Source organism: Microdochium trichocladiopsis (genome assembly GCF_020744255.1).
Source record: "Microdochium trichocladiopsis strain MPI-CAGE-CH-0230 chromosome Unknown B0I36scaffold_8, whole genome shotgun sequence".
Classification (NCBI taxonomy): Eukaryota; Fungi; Ascomycota; class Sordariomycetes; order Xylariales; family Microdochiaceae; genus Microdochium; species Microdochium trichocladiopsis.
This window is the reverse complement of record NW_025763551.1, coordinates 277,347-301,234: the sequence shown is the minus strand read 5'-3', so window position 1 is coordinate 301,234 and position 23,888 is coordinate 277,347. Positions and strand designations below refer to the sequence as shown.

Below are 23,888 nucleotides of genomic sequence, written 5' to 3'. Positions count from 1 at the left end.
TGTCCGCCTGCCTGGTCAATCAGTAACGCCTTGCCGCTGATAACTGGCAAGCTCAGCTGTCGTTCCCTTGTCAGATCGCCCCGTTCAGGCTACGCGGTACACCCACAGTCATCAGAGTCCCACCCTGCTTGCTCGTCATTGGATTGTCGCAAACCTGCACTCCTCAGGCGCTTACCCCAGGCGGTCGCTCTCCCTGTCAGACTTATAATCCTTCTTCCCGGTCCACACCATGTCACCGATAGATCACCACATGACCGAACAACTTCCCGCGCCAGGACTCGACTGGACGACGCTTCCTCACTGGCGATACCCCGATTGCCTTATCCTCGCCTTCCCCTTTTTCGGGCTGATTCTTCTTGCACGATTCGTCATAGCCCAAAGAAGTGGTCAAGAGGTACATACCAAGCAATACTCTGACGTGGTGTCCGAAGCAGTTCAGCAACAACGCTTTTGGGCATCGGAGAAGTCACGTGGGGTCAGCAGAACCGGGCCGTTCATGCCAGCCAACCACTCACCACGAGACTCCCATTCGAGGTCTGGACATAGTCTCGACTCGGTTCAGGACGCACGCCAAGCTCTAAAGGCCATATCTGTGATGGTTGACATTGGCGAAGGAGCACAACCCAGTCCGCAGACTAGCGCGCAGACTTGGACCACACAAAATCGACCACGGCCACCACCACCTTTAACACCTCCTGTACTGTCTAGAGCGCATTTGGACCTCAGCATCCATCCATCGCAAGCGGGCAGCTCAGGAGTTGTTGACTTTGACAAAGACTTCTTCGGTCTTCCCAATCCGGATTATATGTCGGCCACAATGGATTCAACTTCTGCTACGACATCCTTCCATCCTCAACAAGGTTCATTTGTGACCCCTCGGCGCAGATCATATACAAAGGTCCTTCCATTCGCGCCAGATCAATCTGCAGCTGAGGAGGAAAGCAGGTCACTCGTCGCTACACAACGCACCATGTCAGAGCCTTACCCCTCTTCACATACAACCGCTGAGAGTCGGGAGATGAATGTTCAAGGAGAGATAATATCGGTCCTGGACGATACGGGAGCCGGTTGGAAACGTCACACACGTGTATACGGAGGTGGCGTGTGTCTCGCCTGCCTGGAGGCGGAAGGGAGTGAGGGAGGCGGCTTCTATGGCGCCAATGTACGACCCGAAGACAGGCGGCATTGAGGATCTCCGCGTGTCCGAGGTCCGCCGAGACACGGACATTATGGCCATTCTTGACGACTTCTATTGCAGCCTACATCAGCTTCGTACTAGGAGTTTGCATCGGCATCTGGCCTTGATATGCCTGGCAATCGAAAGTCTGCGCCATCATGCAGCGGCGCCCAAAAGATCCCCATCACGATTGCACTAACGAGCTATGAATTCACCATCTCTTTTTCTCCATCGAAACTGTCTTGCAAAAGTCCAGGAGGCCCGAAACTCGGGACTTGGGCAATTATCACTGGCGGTTTGCATCTCCTCACCAACTGCATTGGCGCATCTCGCTGCAAAACGATATATAGGACGTAGCTACGAAAACAAAGATGTTTCGGGCAGCCTTTCTCTCGACCTTGATTGACCACTACGTTTGAGATCTGAATATCTTTTTACAAGCTTCCCAGCAATGACGTGGCGATAGAGACCAGCGCTGTGCTAGGTCTACAAAGCAGTAGCGCCGTGCGTTGTTCGTGAAGACTGGCTGCGTCAGAGGAGACACAGCACCTCCCAAGCTGAAACCCCTGCCTGCGACGACCAGGCGTCATCCGACATGGGCATGGATCGAAATGCAGACGACGCATTCCTTCATCCTTCCAGGGGCAAGCACGCATACGCCATCGCCTGCAACACCCGGCATGGTTGGTTTACAAGTCCCGCATGTGTGGTACGCACACTTGTGACCCTCCCCAGGCCAAAACACGATCGGGCATTTGCCGCTTCTGGTCTTTGTCGCATGACCGTTGTCGAAGCTGGATCCGCCTTTGCACGCTGCCCAGAACTGCACACTCGACATCCTGCACCGCTGGTTGGCTGCTTCGGAAGCAGAGAAGGCGGTTTATCAAGGGATCCGCAACAGCGAGCGGCTGCTGCGGCTGTGCTCTCGAGTTTCGAGTGCCCATGTCAGCATTAGGCGCGCGGACAGGATGGGCAGCCCAGCCCTACCAACGCCTTGCTGACGCCGATCACAAGCGCGGGCTGCGAGGACGACTGGCAAGGCAGGGTACGTACGTCTTGCATGCATGCATGCACGAGCACAGGGGGCCGTGGTCCTTGACGGTATCGTATAACGGTTTCTTTCCTCTCCCCCTCTTTGCCCCCCATCGGAGGAGGTCGCAAGGGCGGATGACGACACTTGTCAGTGTAGGATTGCTCTCGGGCTTCTGGAGCTTTGGTTCTAGTGGGCTATCTGTTTCTCCACACTTTTATCGCGCAGTACCTTCTCTCGGTCTTTCCGTTTGGGGGCGAAACTGCTCTAGTCTTGAGTCATGATTGGCTAGCGAACGAGGCCAGCGCTTTTTTTAGTGCGCCGCGCGACTCGGTCGAGTCGCCGGGGTCCAGATCCAATCGGCACGCCAGGGACCAGGGAAGAAGGGGGGAAACCAGTTCGTGGTATGGCTTCTAGTCTGTAGCATCGGTGAGCTGGCGTTGATCACCAAAGTTTAATCAGCTTTTAGGACCTCCGTAGAAGTGCTGGAGCGTCACGGGCCACAGCCCAGCGGCAGGGCAAGGGCCACGACGAAACAGAAAGTCCTGTTCTGTCCTGGCAGCACGCACTGGTAGAGCAAGGCCTGTTGTCTCTGAGACATTCGCGGTGCACGGCCAATGCACAAACGCCGCCGACGACGACGACCCATCGCCGACTCTAGGTGCTCGGTCTGCTCGGTCTGCTCGCCCTAGCCCTGGCCTCCTCCGTCGGGCTCCTCTGAGGACGCATCTGGGGGTCCTGTCGGGTACCTTTGAATTGGAAATGATACCCGCCCCCAGCGGTGCCCTTACGTGGGGGGGATTGTGGTGCTCAAGTCAGCACAATTACAGCAAGCCTGCCCCGAAGGTGAGTTTTGGGTCATCATCAGCAGCCTGTTTTTTTTTCCCTTTCGGTGTTTTTTATTTACGCAGGACCAAATGATCCCCGATCGAACTGGGACCGGTGCTGGCGTTATATCTACACACCTCTTTGGCTGGTTCTTGCGTTCTGCAGCAAGTCGTGTCCCTTGTTTCAACGCATGACCTGGTAGATTAGCTGGATGGGTGCTTGAGGACGCAGCACACAGTCTGCCCGGACCCATCGTGAGCATGGACAGCTAGTAAGCTATTGTCCTGGTTCGTTCCGAGTTGTTTCGTATCTCCGTATCTTCGTATGTGAACGGTGTCTGCGGGAGGGGGGAAAGGGGGATTGTTCATCCTGCGGGTGCACTCACGCGATATTGAACAGGAGTTTCACTCGTCGTTGCTTGGAGGCCTGGCCAGATCGAATTAAATGTGGGTGAAACTCGGCAATTACTCCGAGGTTTGAACGCAGGAATAAGTCAAGCCTAAACATGCACCCAAGTCGACGGGTCAAAATTGTTATCTGCAAGGGGCCAAAGAGAAGAGATCATACACACAAACACATACACACACACAGCGAGATATGTATATATAGAGAGAGAGAGACACACACACACACACAGAGAGAGAGAGAGAGAGAGAGTGAGTGAGAGAGAGAGAGAGACAGAGACAGAGACAGAGAGAGAGAGACAGAGAGACAGAGAGAATTAGGGGAGAACTAAATATGTAATTGGCTTTTGTGATGGTCCTAGACTCAAGGTTGATAGAAAGTAGGAGGTTGAGAGAAGGGCATTCTTTTCTATAAATATTTCCGCTGGCTTCACGGCCACCAAACTCACGAGTCAGACCGCGTATTTTTCGGTAGTCAATTTGCAGCAATTGAGAGGGTGTGAGCGATATGAGTCAGTTTCAAAGCACAAAGGCTGGTAGAATCCCCCCTGCGAGTAAAACATGCCGGGTCTCACCGGAAAGAAATTATTCGAGTTGACTGCGAGTTTTAAGTGAGAGAGGTCCGCGTTACTGCTGCGCTTAGGATCGAGATAAATGTCGATGGAAATGGAATTGTACAAGCTCAGAACTCTGACAGTCTCACCCACCGATCATCCGGCCGGTCACATATCTTCGGTTAGGACAGGGTTGGGGCCATCAAGGCTGGGCTGAGTCTGCTTCAGATCAATTTTCATCGCGAAGCACCACCGGGAACATCGGGGCAATACACATGTTCTCTTTCATTACAAGTGCTCAACTGTGCTATTGACCTTCTTCCTCTTCTGTAGATTCACGCGAATTTAGTTCGCAGACTGTCCGCAAGCCTGTAAGCAAATATAGATGTGCTACTGGTTGACTTCCGTCTTGAAGCATTTATCGGTCTTTTCTGATTAGGTGTCTAGAGATCAGATTGTGGTAATCTTGTACAGTATTTGAAACTAATTGTAAGGATTGTTCATAGCATGTACCATTTGCGCTTTTCCTCTGTCCCAAGTTTATCTTTCATGAGGCATTTCAGCGGTCGCAAGCGTGGAGGGCAGTATCCCATATCTTGCTGTGCGTGCCGTCCTCAAGGCAAAGAACTCTCACGAGCTCCGCGACTCCCGCTTCTTGTCCTGTATGTCTATGCTGAATGCTCACTCTACTGCGCAATTAGAAGAAGAAAAATAAAGATTGCCCGAGCACGTAATAGATTTTGACAGTGTATGCGGGCATCTGGAGATCTTTGAAACCGATATCAAGAACCATCCCCGTGCACATCCCTGTGAGAGGACCGTATGGCGGTTCGTTTTCAGCAGATTGATCAGGTCTCCTGTTGTTCTGGTCTCCCTGGCTCAACCAACCGAATGTCCGAGAGGCGACTACTGCTGTATGCTATCCACCCTTGGGACGGTCTGTACTGCTTGGTTGAATGAAGGCCGGCATGATTTGAGATAGCCCAAGATTTCACAAGGCTCCAAAATAAAGTGATTGACCGGTTAGTTTCCAGTGAGGTGGATGGTGCACAGAGGCGAGAAGCATCTACAAACAGAGATTGACTGAGGTCCGGGATCTAAACTCGACACCACTTTGCATTCATGCTAGAGAGTTCCTGCATCGCCTCATTGAGCGCCATAGCGGCTGGTTGCAGAGTCTCTGCCTTACCATCAATTTGCAGATACGGCCAGTAGAAAACCACAGACAACACTCTCATGAGGACGCAGACAACAAGAAGCAAACAACAACCATATGTTCCGTCCGCAATCTTATCACTGCCGCGTTATGCGCCGGCTGTTTCTTGTCGGCTCGGTTTCTGAACCTGTATCCGGGCGTATCCTGCTAAATGATCTGAGTTTCAGGACTTTTCCGCGCACTGGGATCACACCGTGTCCCAGATATAGTGACAGATATATAGCAGAATCACAGCCTAATGATGACGGCATTATAACAGAAATATGCCCCGTGAGAGTAAGTCAACGGAACCCCTCCCCCCATTCCAGCACATCGTACTCAGTCGTGACCTCGGCAAGCGCACCTTCGTGCCCTTCATTCTCGTGAATTATTGTTTAGCACCAGCACTCTGGCCATAGTTCTGCGAAATTCGACACCTTCACCACAACCTGCGTGTGTCTAACGATGCGACATGTCAAAAGTGCTGTACCCGCACTCTGGCACGCACAGGATTGACTGTCCTGCCGAGCGGCTGGAAATCACATGCCAGATCGTCAGGCCCAGACAGATAGCGAGAGAACATGCTCTCCACCATGTGAACTAATATGGTACATCTCCACACCAAAGGGGCTACCAGTGTACGCATGGGAGTGAGAGAGTTGGCTCGTCGTCTTCTCGTAGAACAAACTTGCTCGCCCCAACCAGGTTCGACACGTGTTTCTCTGATAAGCTTAGCCAACGTAAGGCGCGCATGGCTCTTGGGACACCCGGAGAGTACACCTGAGCATCATGCACGTGAGAATTCATGTCACACGGTCCTTGTTTCTCAGGTGTAGAGCTGCTGGTACTAGACGCTCCTGTTAGCCTCCAGCCTGTGCCGCCCCAATGATCGCACTGCCTGTGAACTACAATAGGGTGGAACAGAAATATCGCTCATGGTCGAACTATAAAGGCGTCACAATCAGCTTACCAGGACGCGATCATGGGAATCCCTTGACTTGGAAAACATCGCCTACGTCCTGAGCCACGCACATGCGCACGCACGCGGGTGTGATGTTCGCTGCTTGAGCTACGCCAACCACGTAAGGCTTCAGAAACCCTGTGTTGCAATCGGACATGAAGAGAGTGCTGGAATAGACATGGAAGTGTTCTACTCGTGGAAGTTTCAATGTCATGTTTTTGTCTCGCATGCAGTAAATGCTGTTGGACGTCCTTACAGTACTTTGGCTCTTGTTCTGGAAAGCTGATATGATTCACTGGGATTGTCGAGGCCCAAGGGCGGACGGAATAAGATTCTGTTGCTGCTGTTTTGAACCCTCGTTACGGACAAGTAATGGGAATCCCAACTCAATATCATGCAGGAACGGGGGAGCTCTCGTCAACAGCCCGTAAAGTCATGTGTGTCCTGGTTTTGTTTGCTTTCCATGAATATGGAAGAAAGTCTGGGATACCTATACCCACACGCGTGTTTGTCCACTCAGCATCGGTCTTGTCATTAACGTTCCGAATCGATCTGCGGCAGCGGGTACCGAGTCACCCGCCGAGCACAGCGCTTCGGTTCTCAGCTGGACAAAGAAAAAGAAAGCGCTGATGCGGGGTGAAGTACAACGTCACATGTTAGCCCGACCAGCCAACGGGTTCACGGCGTCGTCGTGTCATGTCCTATTGATAGTTCAATGCTGTCTTTGGAGATTTGTATCGTGCTGAAGCAGAACAGCCACATAGACACTGGGCACACACCAGTGGCCGGCTGAGCAACTACCGAGCAAGCAGCTTGTTTTCACATGGGACGCTCAAGGATTGGCAGAACGAGATACACAAGCAGAAGGTCGGCTAAAGGAAAGAGCAGGCACACGTGTGTGTGAACAATTGCAGACGCCGCCGCTGATCAGATGCAGTGTCGGTGGCGCGGGCGGGATGCTGGTTGGCTGTGGCCGTCCATGGCTTGCAGGACGTAAGCGCCCGCCACTCCTAGCGCTGTGGACTCGTGTGCGGTGCGGTGACAAGCACAATGGCACCTGCAGGGAGGCTTGCATGTCGACAAGCAGGGCCTAGCCCGCCATGATATGGCACCTGGTGCCACACACAAAGAGCTGGATGCGATGGGTTAGCTCTGTGACGTGCAACGTGGCGAGCAGCTCCCCTCCAAGGATTGTCCTTCCTGGGCGCGTGTTGAGCAGCCCAGCGTCTTTTGAACACAAAGGAAAACGGTCTTAACAGACAATAGCGCCGAGTCGCCAACATCACCAACTGGACTGGCTATCTCGGGAGCTATGGCCAGGGCGACGCGACAAGGAATCCAATCGGCGACGCGCCTGTTGCCACATTCCATGGGATCTGACGAAGACAGGGGGAGCCAGCTTCGTGCTTGTTGTCCGCCCACGGGCCCATTCCCCGCGCGCTTGTTTCAGTCTGGCGATACAGGCTCGACGGGTGACAGGATACTGCTGGCGCGGCTGGGCCCGGACGACAAAATAGTTCAGACGTGGTTGTGGGCCTTTGGCAGCGTGGAAAGAACACTCGCTGTTGATGCAATTGGATGCCCAGCCGAGATCAACGGCTTTGCCGTCTTGGTACCTTCTCTATGATTCCGAGGAAATGGAGACTGTCAGGCCCTGTAAGCACTGCGACGTTGCACATCCGCGTTTCTGGATGTGACCAGCCAATATCATATGGATTCGATGCTCGAGGCTCCCGCTTCTGATCCGGGTCACCGCTCGGCAAAGGCCGTTGTAGCCACATGGGTAAGTGGTGGCATGATGCTCCAGGATATCCACCCTTGCCCCCAAAGGTCGAATCCTCAGGTCCAGATTTACCTAGGACCGGAAGGTTTCATACCGTCTCTCGTCCCTGACGGCGGACGGAGTCACTCTGTGTCTCAGATGCACCGACGAAGCCCTATGGCAGGGGTTCGATGGGCCTCGGACACGGGCATGTGCTTCAGCTCCACCAGGCCAGCTTCCCCTTCCAAACTGGCAATGAGTCGTGAAGTACAGTCTTTGTGCACGACCTACCCCAGACAGCCTTCTCTTCACAGGACCTCCCCAAAGCAGACAATCGTTTGATCCTCCGCCCCGTGGCTGGGGTAGACGGCACACCTCCTGCTCCAGACAAGCCAGGCTCGGAGTGGGGCTGTGGCTCAAGCATAATTTCCCGCACATGTAAGGCACTGCGCTTGCCAAGCCGGTGACTCGTGGCACACTTCTCAGTGGCTGCTGTGAAATGGTGACTCGGCTGGCGCTTGGTCTACAGGCAAGCATCATTGCTCGAGATCGTTTTCATTCGATGATGGGATAGAGCTGGCGGGAAACTTCCCTTGTCTACCGGCAGCGGAGCGGAGCGAGGACCCAGAAAAGAACCAAGAACAGCAGCGCGGTCGCAGTCCCAAGCTCCCATCACAAGCCCAGCCAAGTTGGAACGCCTTTGCCACTGGCAGTGCCCAGCTGGCGGCGAAGGAGGACCCGCCTGTTCAGGGGTTGTGCCAGAGGACTGTCGGTGTCATGCACACCCTTGCGCCAACGCCCAAGTGAAACATGCCGACTGCAGATCAGAGTGCTCCCCTCGTTCTTCGACGGATGCACCGCCATCGGAACCATGACGGAACCAGAACAGGTCAAGCTGTCGATGCTCACTCTCCCCAGTGTCTCGACAGGGCTTGCTGATAGAGAGATGGCCCTTCGAGCCGGCAGGCCGGCGCCTGGTGGCCCTGTTCTCCACAAGTCATTGCACCTGTGAGCTCCTCGGCCTTGGTGCTAACTCTCATGCCAATTTAGAACGGAGGCGAGGCCGCTTTAGATGAGCAAAACTGCTGATCGTATGCAAGAAGAACAATGGAAGGTTGGATCAATACTTACTTTAGCTTGTGCGCAGGCGTCTCCACAGGGTCCAGCCGTTGATGGAGTCCTGTAACGGCTAGTAGGGAGCACCAATGTAAGTCAACAAGAAGAGTTGCTTGCTGGAGCTGTGGCGTGGATAGCACGGCGTTGCGGAAGACCCGATGGCACAAGATGAACAGTAAGAGTTGCAGTTGATGTTGTCGAGTAGTGGTCTTTTCGCTGTCTAGGATCAGCATTCTCCATCTAGCAGTCATGCGACCGTTCCCACCGTCCCATCGCACATCGGACACAATCTATTTGAGAGCACGCCCAAAGCACGCTCCACAAGCCAGCCCCGGCTCGCTCGTTCAAGCGGGCCAACACCAGTGCGGCATGATCCCAGAAGGGGGGCGTTGGACGACGGCGGCACGAGCTCCTGGTTGGTCGGATCCAGGTTCCACCACAAGCGTAGAGCACAATCGGTGCTGGCCAGTAGGAACCCACAGCTTGTCAGGCACGAGCCGGTGAGCAACCTCGATGCTTTCCACATGGTGCTCGGCTGTGGGTTGGGCTGGGCTCGCGTTCGTACCGCGAGCGACAATATGCAATCATCGGCCAGCCTCCAAGGTTGCGAGTCACGACGCTCGATGGACTCTGTAATGGCGATTAGAATGGCAACACACCGGTGGGCGTAGGGCGAGCCTATTGCGCTGCTGGACGAGTTTTGCGCGTCAAATGCTGGCTAGTGCGAGGCACGAAGAGATTGGGAAGATGGCACACGAGGTGGGTGGCGCCTAGCTCGCTGGGCTGCAGCCTGCAGGAGAAAGGGCTAAATGCGTCCGTCCTCTCCAGGGCTGCTCATGGCTCGTACAGTGTGCCTCGAGTGCGCTTGGGTGCAAGTTGACAGTGCTTTAGACAGTGTATTGCTATCAGGGGCACGGTCCCCCGTCTGGCGATCACAGAGCCTGGAGGCGCACAAAGGCGCGGTGCCATTGGCTGACATGGCCGCCGGGACCCTGGAAAGCTGCCACCCCTTCGATCCCCACTGCACAGTGACAGCCGCAACGTGTGGCCTGCCCGCCAGGCCCGCTCCACACGCACCACCACCACCACCGCCTTGGCTCCTTGTCGCCTGGCAGGGCCCCAGTGCCAGGTAGCCCACCCAGCTGCAGTGGCTCGCTGGCGGCGGTCGTCGCTCTCGGGTGGTGTGCTGTGCCCAGCAAGTGCGAGCATGCCCCAGAGGATGGGTGCGCCTGGACGGGCGGGCCCTGCCCTGCCCTGGCCTGGGCTGGCCTGCCTGACGAACCTGGCTCCTTTCTCTTTTTCCTTTCATCACCGCTGCCCTCGCGTCTCGGCTTCTTCATCTCTCTCTCCTCCTCCTCTCCTCTCCACGGCTCGTCCTTCCTTCACTCCCTCCTTGCGCCCGCCTTCCTCCTTCTGCCTTGGCCTACTCTTTCTAGTCCGCGTGTCCTCTTGTGGCTTCTCACCATCCACCCGTCCGTCGTCGACTCGTTCGGCTTACTGGTCCGCTGCCCCAACAGACAAACCCTTCCCGCACTGCCTCTAGAATCAGAAAGCACTCCATCGCACCGGTTGCTCGCCATCCCGACTCCCACCAGTAGTCCAGCTCCGGCCGTCGCCACCGTCAGCATCAGAAGAGATTTTGGAGGACAAGAAGAAGAAGTTGAACAAGAACGCGCAAGCTCCGGTCTGAAACCAGTCAACAACTGCACTCGCCGAAACACTCTGCACACCTCTCGACAACAGCCAAATCTCAACACAGCACAACGTTTATTAATTCTGTACTCGTTACCCACTCTGCCGAGTCGTTTCTGCAACCCAGCTCACCATCGACATACACCATCGATTCGAATAATCATCGCCCAACTTCTGAGATAATCCCGACCGCGAGACTCCTGCACCCAACCTCTCGATCTCACTGTGGTCCAGTTGACTGTTGACCCTGTGCCATCAACGACTTTCGCAGTTCCGCCCTAGCCAGCTTCTCGGCCACCGCAGATTACTCGACCTTCACTCCTTCTTGGTTACTTCGGCCCAATCGATACTTACCAGCACCCTAATAGACGTCTTCTCAGGCTGCCTGCATCCATTCCGGGCACATCGCGTTTGATACGACGACACAGCATCTTCAACACCCTCTCTAATACACACGCATCTCGGAACAATCATCAGCGAAAGATTGACCATTACCTGGTTGTAATATTGCACTTCGGTATATCCCACTTGCCAGCGGATATCCAGCCTCATTCCTTCCTTTCATCATCGCCTCGAAGTTCGAGGTACTTTTCCCACTTCGCGTCCACATCACAATCTCGAGTATGAACACTGGCGGTTTTGCTCAAATGTCTCACAACGGCTTCGCTTCGCCTACTGGCATGGGCATGCCCGCTGGGGGCCTTGCCTCGCGCCGTGGTGGTGGTCAGAACATCAAGCCGCTCTCTTTCGATGTCACCAAGACCATCGACCCCAAGGACAACGGCGTCCCGACACCTCGCACGAGCCGCTCCCACCTTCTGGCGGGCCTGCGTACGGCTCCCAAGTCGGCTACCGCGGCCTCCTTTGGCTTGGCATCGCCCACCACCAGCGGCCCCTCTCAATCTCAAGTCTTCAACCGTGGCAATGCTATGCAGTCTGTACAGGAGCACATGAACGGACCCAAGACTTCGCTCCCTCGCATGGCGACTCAGAACCAGTCTCAGCAGCAGCATTTCCAGCAGCAGCAGCAACAGCAGCAGCGCGCCATGTTGCAACAGCAACAACAACAACAGCAGCAGCAGCAGCAGCGTTACAACCAGCAGCACTTCACGGCTGAACAGATTCTCGCCCCCCCGGAGATCATGATTGATGAGCAGGAGCAGATGGATCCCAACTTGTACAACCAGTTGGTCGCCACCAACATGTACCTGGCCCAGCAGCAGCAACGTCTGCAGCAACAGCTGCTGAATGTGCAGGCTGCCGCGCAGCAATTCCAGGGCATGAACCTCAACAGCCAGGCTTCCTTCCAGCAGCAGATTGCCCTCCAGAACCTGTACCAGCAGCAGCAGCAGCAACTCAACAATCTGCAGCAGTCAATGGCCCAGGTCATGCCGACCCACCAGAATGTGTACACCTACTATGACCCCGTTACTGGTCAGCAGGGTTACTACGTTGACCAGGGCCAGGCCGCTGCGAGCTACATGGATCAGACACCAGCCACGCCCCTTGGATTTGGTCAGCAGCAGCAGCGCAACGGCACTCCTCGTGTGCAGGTTTCCCCCCCAATGGAGAGCCAGCAGGGTTCGTTCCGCTCAAACAGCCCTCCCAAAAAGCTTGAACTTACTGGCGAGCACGAGCCCCTTCCCCCTCCGTCTGCCAACGCTTTCCGTCGTGGCCATAAGAAAGCCCCGTCTCTGGCCAAGCTCAATCTCAACAACGCCGCCATCGTCGAGGAGGCTCCTGCTTCTGCTGGGCTCAAGTCCGCTGCTTTTCCCCTGTCTCCTGTGGTTCCAAGTGGTTACGGCCCTGGGCAGGCTCGTGCCGGTGAGCACCCTGTCCGCCAGCCTCGCGGCCCTCCGGCTCTTGAGGAGCTCAAGGCCAAGCCCACTACCAGGTTCGAGGGAAGCAAGAACTTCTCCACCCGCACTCGTCGCTCGGCCATCAAGAATCTCGTCAAAGCCGGTCTCGAGAGACGCAAGGGTACTGGAAGCAGCTGTGGAAGCATGAGCCCTGTCTCCGAATCTGCCGAGGAAATCGCTACTCCCTTGACTGACGATGAGTCGGACTCTGGTCGCAGTGGCTCCGGAAGCCTTTCTGGCGACGCTGAGCCGAGCCTTGCTAGCTCCCGCACCTCAACTAGCGGAAGCTGGGGTGCCATTGGTTCTGAGCGACCAGGCTCGCGCCAGAAGACTCGCAAGAGCCACGAGAGCCTGTCCAGCGCCTGCGAGAGCGACGGCAGCTTCGCGAGTGTATTCAAGAACGGCGCGCAGCGTGGCGGCAAGGACGAGCTCGCGGATGGGCAGCGCAAGACGAGGCTCGTGCTCACGAGCGCTGAGAAGCGCAAGTGCAGCAACCCCTCTGCGTAGAGCACCTTTTTTCGATTCCCAACCATGCTTCACGACCACACGTTCACTACGCGAAATCTTTTCTTCTCTCTCACGACCATTGCGCTAGGAGTGGTTGACCTGCTCCAATGCGCCATACGACTGCATTCAGCGTGGCTGCATGCCGGATCTTCGATCACAGCTGCAGCAGCTGACTTCGATGGTGTTCAAGGACAGTCGGAGGGCTTGGGGTTATTCTGTTCTGCATTTGTGGCTTGTTCCGGTTCTCGTCTTTGAATTACGTTGTTTGTTTGCTATACCAGGAAGGTTTTTGGAGCTCGTGTCGGAGAACGACATTCACTTCGTGAGAACAGATTCTCGCTGTGCCGAGTTCTGACACCGGCGTTTGAGGGATCGTCTCGAGTTTTTTTCACGCCCACTTGGGTTAGCGGTCTCTTTCAGATCGCTGGCCAAAAACATGATATGCTTGGGTCGGACAGGGCACTCTAGACTGGCGGGTATGCTCTGAGACATGATGGCATTGCACTTATGAACCTTGTGGATGCTTCGTGTTCTTGGTCGCGACCCGAGATATGCACCTCCGGGTCTTCGTGGCACCTCGCAATGGGTACAGCTAGATAGTTATGAATGACAAACACGGAAATTGGTTGTCACAATCTCGTGCTTTGTGCGTGAACTGTACATCCGTCCTCGCCGCGTGTTGACCTCTATCTTGATTTTGATGGTTGTGACCAAATTGGGCTAAGGAACCCAGCAGGCGGGGTCAGCCGTCGTCATACGGGACCCTGAGCCCTGAAGCTAGAGAAATGCGTCCGGCGCAACGATAGAGCGGCGGTAACTTCCTCCTCGGTGGTTCAAACGCTTTCGCTGCTCCTCTGAACTCCTCTTGTGCCTCTCACCCATCGTCGAAGCTCGAAAGCGTTAATCGACAGGTCTGGCATTCACTGCTGCTGCTCTTCTGCCCGACAATCACGTCCCCGCCCAACCACATACTTCCTCCCTCCAAGGACGCAAGTTTGGTGCTGCCCTCGACTTCGTCGCCCCCCAATAAGGAAGCGGGAGCGAAATACCATAACCTCGTCTTTGCAACCTGCCGTCGACGAGGCACGAGGCACAGAACGTAGACAGCCAGCTCAAAGCAAGTGCGACAGCCCGATTCCTCGACCATTAGCGAGCGCGAACGGTCTTCTCCGCGGTCAATCGAGCGATAACTAGCCTTGGAGCCCCGGGGGCGAGTGCGAAACGAGCCAACACACACACGTTCACACACACACGTTCACACACACACGTTCACACACACACACACACACGTGTGGCTAGGCACACATTGAAAACACAGACGTCCGGACACATTTCTCCGAAAAAGAAGAAAAACCGCAGAGATGGCGCCGCGGTCAGGAGTCGAGGTGAAAGAGGAGGAAGGGGAGAGCCAGAAGAAGATCTCGGTCTTGTTCGTGTGCCTGGGCAACATCTGCCGCTCGACCATGGGGGAGGGCGTGTTCCGGAGCCTGACGCTGTCCGAGGGGTCGCCTTACAAGCGCTTCGTGGGGAGGGTCGATAGCTGTGGGACTGGCGGCTACCATGTACGTTGTTGTCCCACCCTTTTTTTCTCTCCCTGCAATGTGGTCTCTGGGTTTTGTGGTCCTTTTGGATGCTCCGTCGTCGTGGAGGATGTGGCGGACTTGGGTGGGTGGTTGCTCAGCGGTAGTGAGTGAGTGAGTGGGTGGGTGGGTGCCTTGGGAAGCGGGAGACGGTGGCATCCATTTTGAACGTGGCGAGAATAGGGCGAACATTAGATCGTTTGGACACGGAGAGGATTATCTCGCTTCAGCGGGGCATCACGTCGATTAGATATGGATGGAAAGCTGAGATTCCGCGGCATTTCTGGTCGACGGGAAGAATATTCTTGATATCAACATCCAAGCTAACTCTCAAATTGCCATGCAGACAGGAGACGAGCCCGACTCGCGGACAATGAGCACTCTCGAGGACCACGGCATTACGGATTACAGGCACGCAGCGCGGACGGTAAGTCTTTGACTTTCTTATCTCGCGTCTCTTGGAGGGGGCGGGATGGTTTCTAGACGTGGTGGAAATGCCATGCTCTTAGTGGTATCTCCGGGCTGCTTATTTCAGAGTGCCATCGAAGATGAGGACGTGGCATCTTCCCTTCTCTGGTCTCTCATGCAAAGCTGACCCTGTTCTTGCTGTCAACTTGCAGCTTCGCAGCCGCGACTTCAAGGACTTCGACTACATCTTCTGCATGGATCACAGCAACCTCGAGGACGCGCAGCGGTGGGCCAACCGGCCTGCCTCGAAGGACGGCGCGAAGGCACAGGTTATGCTATTTGGCGAGTTCTCTGGCGTCCCCGGCAAGAAGGAGCGCGTGTCGGATCCATACTACGGTGGGCGGGATGGGTTTGAGAAGGCGTACGAGCAGTGCAGGCGGTTTTCGATCAACTTTTTGAAAGAGAAGCTCCCAAATGTTCCTGGCGGAGAGGAGTTTCTGGCCAATCTCTGACGTTGCAGGTGGGAAAAGGATAGACTACCTTGGTTCTACCTAGATCATAAGATCATAGATCAAAGATCAAAGATAATAGAGCGAAGAGCGCCTCCACGAGCTAGCCAGTATAGAAGAGCCTAACATGTGATTGTGTCCCGACGCTGCGGTCCACATCTTCGAAGATCGAGGTCTGCTCCAGTGATGCGACACTGTCTGAGCTCCAGACATCATCCATGCCATGCCATAAGTTGGGGGCCGCGTAGCACTAAACATTTATCTTCAGACAAGAAAGCCCAGGCATAAGCTGTGCGGCTCTAGAGATCCAGAATCTCGATGTAAGCGTGCTAGAAGGACATCGAGCCGCCTTTTCACTTCGACGACTAGCGCTGTCGAATGGCCGCGGACATTCGGACGAATCGGCGCACCAGCGTCATGCATGTCAGAGCTGGGTGAGTGCGAGGGTACTGCCAGCCAAGACAGCTGCTGAGCAGGCTGTCGCCTCTTACTCAGCCCTAAGGATGACTATGGCACCGTGGCACAGGGTAGCTGGCAAGGGGTATAGCTTCTCCCGCATTGGAGGAGTCAGCTCATCTGGTTCCGGCCAGCTGGACTGCGTGTCCTAGCGACAGCTACTCAGTAGCAAAAGTACGTTAGGTAGCGTCCGGCTGGTGCATTAGCTCAAGTTCGTCCTCTAGAGGGCTCGTCATGACCAAGGGCTGAGCTGGTTTTGCGCAGCAAGCTTGCCATCTATTCTCAAGCACACAAAGCCTCGTTAGCCGAGGGCGAGACAGACCAAGCCGATGCTGATAGCTTGCCCCTGCTGCTCTCTGCAGAGCAGTTGCTTCCACACTCGCGGGTCTGAAGGTGACAGGACTTCCGGGGGCCGGGGGTAGTGGGGGCGGAGCTGCTCACTTGCCGGCTCAGCCTTCAGCGAGGGACTTTGAGATGTCAGCGTCGGGTTGGCTGCGAGCCTGGTTTGGATTTGTGCCGCACCGTTCCGCGCTGGGCTTCCGTTTTGGCGTCAGCCATGAGATTCCGGAAAAGTCAATGGTTCGGTCCCCATCTCAAGAAGCCATCATCAGGCTCTGGGCACGCATCCCTGCCTGTGAAGACTATGCCGTGATGGGATTCGCTGCTGGGTTGTCAGCGGCAATCTGGTGGTGCCAGCCAATGGCCTGGCGTGATGGGCAGGTAGCCGCTGGAGGGCGAGAGCTTGTGTGGGGCGTCACCTGGAGCTCTGTCTGTTGGTGCAAGGTCAAGATCAGGAGACAACCTTGGGGAGATGGCCAGATGGGCAACGGGAGCCACGCTTGAGTATTACCCTAAGGCAGGATGCTGGGCTGAGCTTGCATGAACGAGCATTGGAGCGGCCGCCGATTGGTCGCAACCCGGCTGCTGCCCATGCAGTCGTCGAGGGGCAAGTTGCGACTCGAGCGCGCGAGGAAGGCAACTGCCGCATCTGACAGCGCCGCGTTGGACACCCCGCCATGGGCCCTCCAGCTTAAAGATGTTGGCGCAGCCTGCCTCTGCCCTCCTTCCTCTGCCCTCGCTCTCTCTTGTCGTGATCTCAAGTGCTCGTACACAGTCAAGCAGCAACGGCTTAGTGGACAGTTCTTCTCGGTTCCTCCCAGATCGAACACTCTTTTTTCCAGAGCGGCCCCCCTTACGACCAACACGACTGCAGTCAAGCGTTGTCGTCGCCACACTTTCACCCTCACTCAACCTCCGCCGCTGCCCCACGCCGCGACCACTTACGCGCACGCCCGACGACGATCACCCTGTGCCTGGCCTGTCCCAGTCCTGTAGGCCTCGACCTCCGTGGCGGCCCGCCCGCAGGCAGTCCCCGCTCCATCGACATCCTCCCATTCGCAGTTGGCAGCCTGCATACAGTGGACTCTCGTCTCACTGCCGTGTCGCATCTCTTTCCTGCGATTCCTTGTTTCTTCTCCTCTCTCCCTCTTGCATAGCATCTGCGTCGCACAAACGAACCCCAAGCCACTCAGTCAAAATGTCGGACCTCTCGGGGCGCAAGGTATTCAAGGTCTTCAACCAGGACTTCATCGTCGACGAGCGCTACACCGTCACCAAGGAGCTTGGGCAGGGAGCCTACGGTATCGTCTGGTACGCAAACTCACCACCCGTCTGCCCCTCCACCTGGCCCCTCACGAGCTCCAATGCAGCGCCTCCACGGCCAAGCCCGTGAGCCTGCATAGGAGCTTCGTAACCCCTTGAACTGCTCGCGACGACAATGCTGACTCTAGCACAATAGCGCTGCCGTCAACAACCAAACCAGCGAGGGCGTCGCGATCAAGAAAGTGACCAATGTCTTTAGCAAAAAGATTCTCGCCAAGCGCGCCCTGCGCGAGATCAAGCTGCTCCAGCACTTTCGCGGACATCGCAACGTAAGCGCCTCACTACCCCGCCATCAGCTGCCAGTCTGGTACATCCCTGCTCTTTGGAGCTACCTCCGGTTCATGGCTGCATTACAACTCGCCTTCATGGAGCTGCATCAATGCTGGATCTGAGCCCATTTCGAGGATACTCAAATGGGCTTACGCAGTCTGAATCACTCAGCTAACATGTTCACAAAACTATAGATCACATGCTTGTTTGACATGGATATTCCCAGACCAGACAACTACAATGAGACATATCTATACGAGGGTCAGTTTGGGCACAGCATTATCCGAGACCTGTCACAGTGGTCAGTGGCTAACGATCCTGCTTGCAGAGTTGATGGAGTGTGACCTGGCAGCCATTATCCGCTCCGGCCAACCTTTGACCGATGCCCACTTCCAATCCTTCATCTACCAGATTCTCTGCGGCCTCAAGTACATCCACTCGGCGAATGTGCTTCATCGTGACTTGAAGCCCGGTAACTTGCTGGTGAACGCGGACTGCGAGCTCAAGATTTGCGATTTCGGTCTCGCTCGTGGTTTCTCGGTGGACCCGGATGAGAATGCTGGCTACATGACCGAGTATGTCGCCACTCGCTGGTACCGTGCTCCAGAAATCATGTTGAGCTTCCAGAGCTACACGAAAGCCAGTAAGTGCAATGCATAACGCTTTGACTCTCGCAGGTCACTAATCAGATACTATTCTTTTAGTTGACGTTTGGTCCGTTGGTTGCATTCTCGCCGAACTGCTTGGTGGTCGGCCATTCTTCAAAGGCCGTGACTACGTCGACCAGCTGAACCAGATCTTGCACATCCTCGGCACTCCCAATGAGGAGACCCTGTCGCGCATTGGATCGTCGCGTGCTCAGGAGTACGTTCGCAACTTGCCGTACATGGCCAAGCGCCCCTTCCCGTCCTTGTTCCCGAACGCCAACCCCGATGCACTCGACCTCCTTGACCGCATGCTGGCCTTTGATCCTTCGTCACGCATCAGCGTTGAACAGGCGCTTGAGCACCCTTACCTCCAGATTTGGCACGACGCCTCAGACGAGCCCGATTGCCCGACCACCTTCAACTTCGACTTCGAGGTTGTCGACGACGTGGGCGAGATGCGCAAGATGATCCTTGATGAGGTCTATCGCTTCAGACAGCAGGTGCGGACGGTACCTGGGGCCAACGCTGGCCTCGGTGCTGGTCAGCAGGCTGGCGCTGGCCAGGTGCCCATGCCTACTGGTGGCAACAGTCAGTGGAAGCAGGAAGAGCCTAGGCCACAGGAATACATGGACAGCATGGGCGGGCTGGAAGCCGACCTTGCTGGTGGTCTGGATGCTGGTCGGAGATGATGCAGGAGCCGGCAGTCTGTAGTCCAAAGCGATTTTGAATAGAACGATACCACCTCAATGAGGAATATGAATATGATTCAAAAGAAGGTTGCACTGTGTCGTCACGGCATGGGGAGGAGCATAATCTCAAGTCAGCGGGCGGCTCGAATGCTCTCAAGGAGAGTACCTAAGTAAGAGTTCGCAAAGTCTATCGGACAATTTGACATGTAAACAGGCGGCTACCGAACGCCAAAGTGCAAAGCGCAGAGTGCTAAAGATTCGCAGCACTAGGACAGTCGGGCCGCAGTCTATGCTTCATGCTAGACCGAGACCTTCAGCCTCTGGTGCTGGGTTGGTCAAGATGGAGGCCACTGAGAAACTCGAGGGGTCTTGAAAGGGCTGGATAGTGAGTGTGTAAGTGCAAGTATAGGTATAGGTATAGGTATAGGTATTGGTGGTGTGCATGCGTGCGCGTGTGTGCGTGTGTAAGTGTTTTTGTGTCAGGTTGAGTGAGTGACTGGGTAGGTGGGAGGGTGGGTTGTAGATAGATGACGTGTAAGCGCCCAACCAAAGACAAATCCCAAGGAACGATCAGCCCTCGAGAATATGCGTACGTACTTGCCCAAAAGACGCTCCGAAACACAAGGCACAGACGATCCCTCCACCCGTGCACGGCGCCAAGGGAAGTGCTAGCCAGCCAGCCGGCCAGCCAGCCGTCCAGGTCAAATCCGTGGTTTTAGGCCCAGCGAAGCCTTGTTGAACACAAGGCTGGGTGGAAGGGGCAACTATGGAACGGGTGACGGCGTGGCTGGCGCGCGCGCGCGCGGCGATCGATGAGTGGGTGTGTGGCCCAGCTTGGGTTTACGTATTCGTCGTGGCGAGGGTCTTGTTGTAGTGGTGTGTGTATGTGCGTGTGTGTGAGTAAGAGAGAGAGCGCCTCTTATGATGGACTTTTAGTACTCCTCGGTGCCCTCCGCGGTTTCATCTTGTGTTCTGTGTGTATCTCTCTTCATAGTTTTGTTAAAGTGGAAGCCTGGGACCTTTGTTTTTATGAAAGATTTTTGTTTTGTGTTTTATATTTTTTCTGGTTGCTATGTCTAATAGGCTCAGTCTCTCGCTCCATGTCGGAGCTGAAGGACGAGAAAGAAGTGTTCGCTCTAAGTCAAGATAAGAATTGCAGGAACCCCAGACCCCAGTAACCATTATGGGCCACTTAGGTGGTGATATCCGCATGTGAAGAAGTGAAGATAAGCCCGAACAATAAGAAACCCCGTGAAACTCCGTGGCGCTATGCTGTAAATCACAAGTCTCCCACTCCATCTTTCCTTCTCGGATACCGTATACTCTCGTTGGCAAATGAGTTCAGGATAGAGATTGCTACGCTTTAACCGTAGAACCAGTACTGAGCAGTGTATGGGACGCTGTCGGTCTGGCCGGCCTCAGTACAGGCAGCAGCGACGCCACCAGCAGTGAAGACACGATATGCGAGAGTGGCGCCCGAGCTGGTGCCAGCGTCACCGAGCTGAAGCCAGTCGACGGCACCGGAGCCGGTGATGCCCTTGTCGGCAGTGGCTGGGGCGGGAATGCCATCATTCTTCTTGCCCACGAAGTGAACCTTGTCGGCAGTGCCAGTGATGTCAAAGGTAGGGACAGAGCCGTCGAAGTAGTGGTGACCAGCGAAGGTCATGGGGCCCTGAACACCCTGCATGGTCAGATCGACTGGCGCGGGGAATGGTGCAGCCGTGTCGGCCGCGTATGGGTGGCTAGCATCGCCGGCTAGGTTCAGAGGCAGGTCGGTGTTGTGCAGGACGTTGACAGTCAACGCATTCCAGTCCTCCGGAGAAAGGGCACGAGGGCCAGAGCCGGGGAACAGAGGCTTGATGTCCCACAGAACGGCCAAAGCACCAGTAGCCGTGGCCTTTGCGCCGGCAGCGGAACATGTGTAGTTCTGGATACCGTGGCCGATCAAGACCTGCTTAAGAGCCAGGGAATCAGGGTTGGCAAGTTCGCGAGCACCTAGATGTTCGTTAGACAGAGGTCAGATCTGTGAGACTGGAGCAGGACTTACCACCGTTGACAGGCAGAGTAGGAATGATCTCGGGAAGAGTGACAGGAGGGCCAGCTGGGTCCGAAGGGCCAGGTCCACCAGGAGTAGGAGGTCCAGGAGGCGTGGGCGGGCCAGGACGGCAACGCTTGCCAATGGGCCCGGCAGAGACGGTCAGGGCCGAAAGGAGAACAAGGGCGAGTTGAGGAAGCATTTTGGCTTGTTGTCAACTACCGAGTCTTTTGAGGGTTTGTGGTGGTTTTTTGTCGAGATCGATTATTATGCGGTCTTTGAGTTGCAGGTCGTGTATAAGTCCTGAGAAGGAGAATTCCAGAAACCGACGATAGGAAAACCCAGAGAAGAAGCCGATGGAAAGAAAAAAGAACTACGCAAGGCGAGAGTGCTTTTTTCAGAAGTCGATGCCAACGGGAGCTGGGGAGGCACAACTAATATAAGGCGGCGGCTAGAGCTGAGAGGAGCGGGCAGCTGCGTGGTGTTGCAACACAGTATGCAGGCTAATGTCGCTACAAGATGAGGTCGGCCGGGTGGGCGGCCGTTGGGCGCTTAGTGCTGAAGGCTGGAAATAGCAGCAGTGTAGGTGGAGTCCGGACGGGGAGAGTGGGCCAATGGGGCTGTGGGCTGTGTGGGCAAGTGGACAGACAAGGTGAGGCGAGGTAAGCCGGTTACACTCGATTGAGGGTTCAAGATCAACTTGACAAGTGGAGAAGAAGAGCGGAAGAAAGAGCGAACACTCGAGAATGATGGGAGAGCGACTGTGCGTTGCTTGATGAGCGCTAGGAGGCAAAGGCAGTCTAGAGAGCGGGAGTCTGCGCGCAATTATATACATTCTCGGTTGGGCAGGTCGACGGGCGTTGGTTCCTGGACTCGTTTCCCTGTCAGAGCCTGCAGCTCCTGCGCCGTATCTCGTCCGCGAGATGAGCACCATGGGGCAAGGTAAAGTTCATGAACCAGGAGTCAACCCCTACATGGAAGACCCTCGTCAGCGTGCCACGGGCGTGGGGCAGCAGCAGCTCTGCGGACGGGAAGCCATGGCGGTGGTGGTGGGGGGCCTAGGAGGCTGGAGCTTGAGGCGGCTGGCGTCGTGCTGACTGCCAAACGCAAGACTGATCACTGTTGTCAGTCATTGCCGCGGAGGAAGGCATGCGAGCCGAGGGCGGAGCAGGCGGAAGCTGACGGGGCCGGGGCCCACGGCGCTCTGCTTCCCCAGGCGGAAACGGACAGCCCCAGGACCAAGGCTGGCCTGGGAAGGAAGCCAGGGTCCAGCAGCCACCATGGGAGCCCTGGCGACCCCTGGCGATGAGCATCCTTGCTCGACGTGTCGCAAGCCTGGTGGCATGCACAACACACGGGCCCCCTTGGCCAAATCGGGGCGTCGGAATCCAGGTTCTGCATGCAGCGAAGAGATTGCCCGCGGGCGGCGAGCTGACTGATTAACCGGGCAGAGCATCCATGCTTTTGTTTCCGTCTCATCTTGGCCGCCGTTGTTTCTTCTGGCACAATGGCGGGCCCCACGGGTCGTACGAGTTTGTCGGCCTGGGAGCCGGGCCCTGGTCGCTCCAGGACGTCGATCTTAGCTGGGCAGTCAGTCACTGCCAGGTTCTGTGCCATGGCGGCGATGAGGTCAAGAGAGCGACATGGGCCGGGCTGCTTGGGAAGATATCTCTGTCCTTGATAGAACGGTGGAGATGGGGGACACGGGCCCTGCAGTAGTACATGCAAAGTAAACCTTGGAAGTGCGGTGTTGGTCGTGTAGGTGCGACGCTGCGCCCGTGCTCCTTCCTCAAGCAGCCGCGCCTGCCACGCGGGCTGACGAGTCGCGGGATGTGGGTTGCAACGTCGAGTCATTGGCCCATTGCCGCTGCAGGCGAGCACTTGGCCACCTTTGCTGGTGCGGTGCAGACCAGCTCCAGAAGGACTAGAGCTAGACTAGCTGGCTGCCCACGTGCAGCCACGCCTCTCCCGCCTGCTGCCCTCAGTCCAGGCCCCGGCCTCGTCCTCCTACTCGTCCGCCTGGTCGATCTACGGCAGCCCTTGTCCCGACGGTCTCAGTCTTTGAGGACTCGACGGATGCAGCCCCCTGGCGTGTCTCTTTCCACACCAAGTCGCAGGCTCGGCCCAGACGGCATCAACCGATGCATCCGAGTACTCGTGGGAGCATGTCTCAGTCTTGCTGCAGCTCAATGGAGAACATTGCATGGGTCCAACTGCGAAATACGTGGTTGGCAGGCCTGGACCAAGATTCTTCCTACCGATGACAAGTCGTCGACGACCTCTTCCGGCCAGATCTGGAGGCACTGCAGGGTTCAACACTCGCGACATGGTATCCATGGAGACAATCCGGAGCCTGGCCGTACTGCGTAGGTGAGCTTCAAGGGCATCGACAGAGCAGGGCAGCATTTATGCAGGCGCATGCAGGCACCTGAGACGACGATACGCAGCCACCAGCAAGGGTGTTCCACGCCACACTCACTCGCCTCTCGGCTCGGACCCGCGAGCCAACATCTTTTTACTCAGACATTGGGGAGCACTCGACTTGTT

At 55.9% G+C, this 23,888-nt stretch overlaps 6 protein-coding genes across 6 annotated transcripts; 5 read left to right on the top strand and 1 right to left on the bottom strand.

The window, feature by feature from the left end:
- The first annotated feature begins 38 nt into the window (after positions 1-38).
- Positions 39-1,286, top strand: B0I36DRAFT_148717 (uncharacterized protein). The gene has a single exon (XM_046148482.1). The coding sequence runs from the start codon at positions 230-232 to the stop codon at positions 1,187-1,189; it is 960 nt and encodes a 319-aa protein (XP_046008967.1). The 5' UTR covers positions 39-229; the 3' UTR covers positions 1,190-1,286.
- A 6,146-nt stretch (positions 1,287-7,432) lies between these two features.
- Positions 7,433-8,290, top strand: B0I36DRAFT_329054 (uncharacterized protein). Its single transcript, XM_046154670.1, has one exon. The coding sequence runs from the start codon at positions 7,861-7,863 to the stop codon at positions 8,251-8,253; it is 393 nt and encodes a 130-aa protein (XP_046008966.1). The 5' UTR covers positions 7,433-7,860; the 3' UTR covers positions 8,254-8,290.
- A 3,076-nt stretch (positions 8,291-11,366) lies between these two features.
- Positions 11,367-13,085, top strand: B0I36DRAFT_365417 (uncharacterized protein; the record flags this gene model as incomplete). Its single annotated transcript, XM_046159131.1, has 1 exon — positions 11,367-13,085. One exon carries the CDS (start codon positions 11,367-11,369, stop codon positions 13,083-13,085), a length of 1,719 nt encoding a protein of 572 aa, XP_046008965.1.
- A 1,361-nt stretch (positions 13,086-14,446) lies between these two features.
- Positions 14,447-15,585, top strand: B0I36DRAFT_365416 (phosphotyrosine protein phosphatase I superfamily; the record flags this gene model as incomplete). Its single annotated transcript, XM_046159130.1, has 3 exons — positions 14,447-14,647; positions 15,012-15,092; positions 15,286-15,585. The coding sequence occupies 3 exons, from the start codon at positions 14,447-14,449 to the stop codon at positions 15,583-15,585; spliced, it is 582 nt and encodes a 193-aa protein (XP_046008964.1).
- Positions 15,586-17,118: 1,533 nt separating this feature from the next.
- B0I36DRAFT_293402 (mitogen-activated protein kinase mkc1) lies at positions 17,119-19,742 on the top strand. The gene is made up of 5 exons (XM_046151798.1): positions 17,119-17,688; positions 17,837-17,969; positions 18,165-18,231; positions 18,299-18,613; positions 18,675-19,742. Exons 1-5 carry the CDS (start codon positions 17,576-17,578, stop codon positions 19,304-19,306), a joined length of 1,260 nt encoding a protein of 419 aa, XP_046008963.1. The 5' UTR covers positions 17,119-17,575; the 3' UTR covers positions 19,307-19,742.
- A 584-nt stretch (positions 19,743-20,326) lies between these two features.
- Positions 20,327-21,375, bottom strand: B0I36DRAFT_329045 (uncharacterized protein). Its single transcript, XM_046154669.1, has one exon. It carries the CDS (start codon positions 20,991-20,993, stop codon positions 20,670-20,672), a length of 324 nt encoding a protein of 107 aa, XP_046008962.1. The 5' UTR covers positions 20,994-21,375; the 3' UTR covers positions 20,327-20,669.
- Between the last annotated feature and the right edge of the window lie 2,513 nt (positions 21,376-23,888).

Excerpts from the sequence above, each read along its gene's own strand:
- B0I36DRAFT_148717 (XM_046148482.1), top strand. The coding sequence starts at position 230 with ATGTCACCGATAGATCACCACATGACCGAACAACTTCCCGCGCCAGGA.
- B0I36DRAFT_329054 (XM_046154670.1), top strand. The coding sequence starts at position 7,861 with ATGGATTCGATGCTCGAGGCTCCCGCTTCTGATCCGGGTCACCGCTCG.
- B0I36DRAFT_293402 (XM_046151798.1), top strand. The coding sequence starts at position 17,576 with ATGTCGGACCTCTCGGGGCGCAAGGTATTCAAGGTCTTCAACCAGGAC. Across the intron at positions 17,689-17,836 it reads GGAGCCTACGGTATCGTCTG|CGCTGCCGTCAACAACCAAA; the intron begins GTACGCAAACTC and ends CTAGCACAATAG. Across the intron at positions 18,614-18,674 it reads CCAGAGCTACACGAAAGCCA|TTGACGTTTGGTCCGTTGGT; the intron begins GTAAGTGCAATG and ends CTATTCTTTTAG.
- B0I36DRAFT_329045 (XM_046154669.1), bottom strand. The coding sequence starts at position 20,993 with ATGCAGGGTGTTCAGGGCCCCATGACCTTCGCTGGTCACCACTACTTC.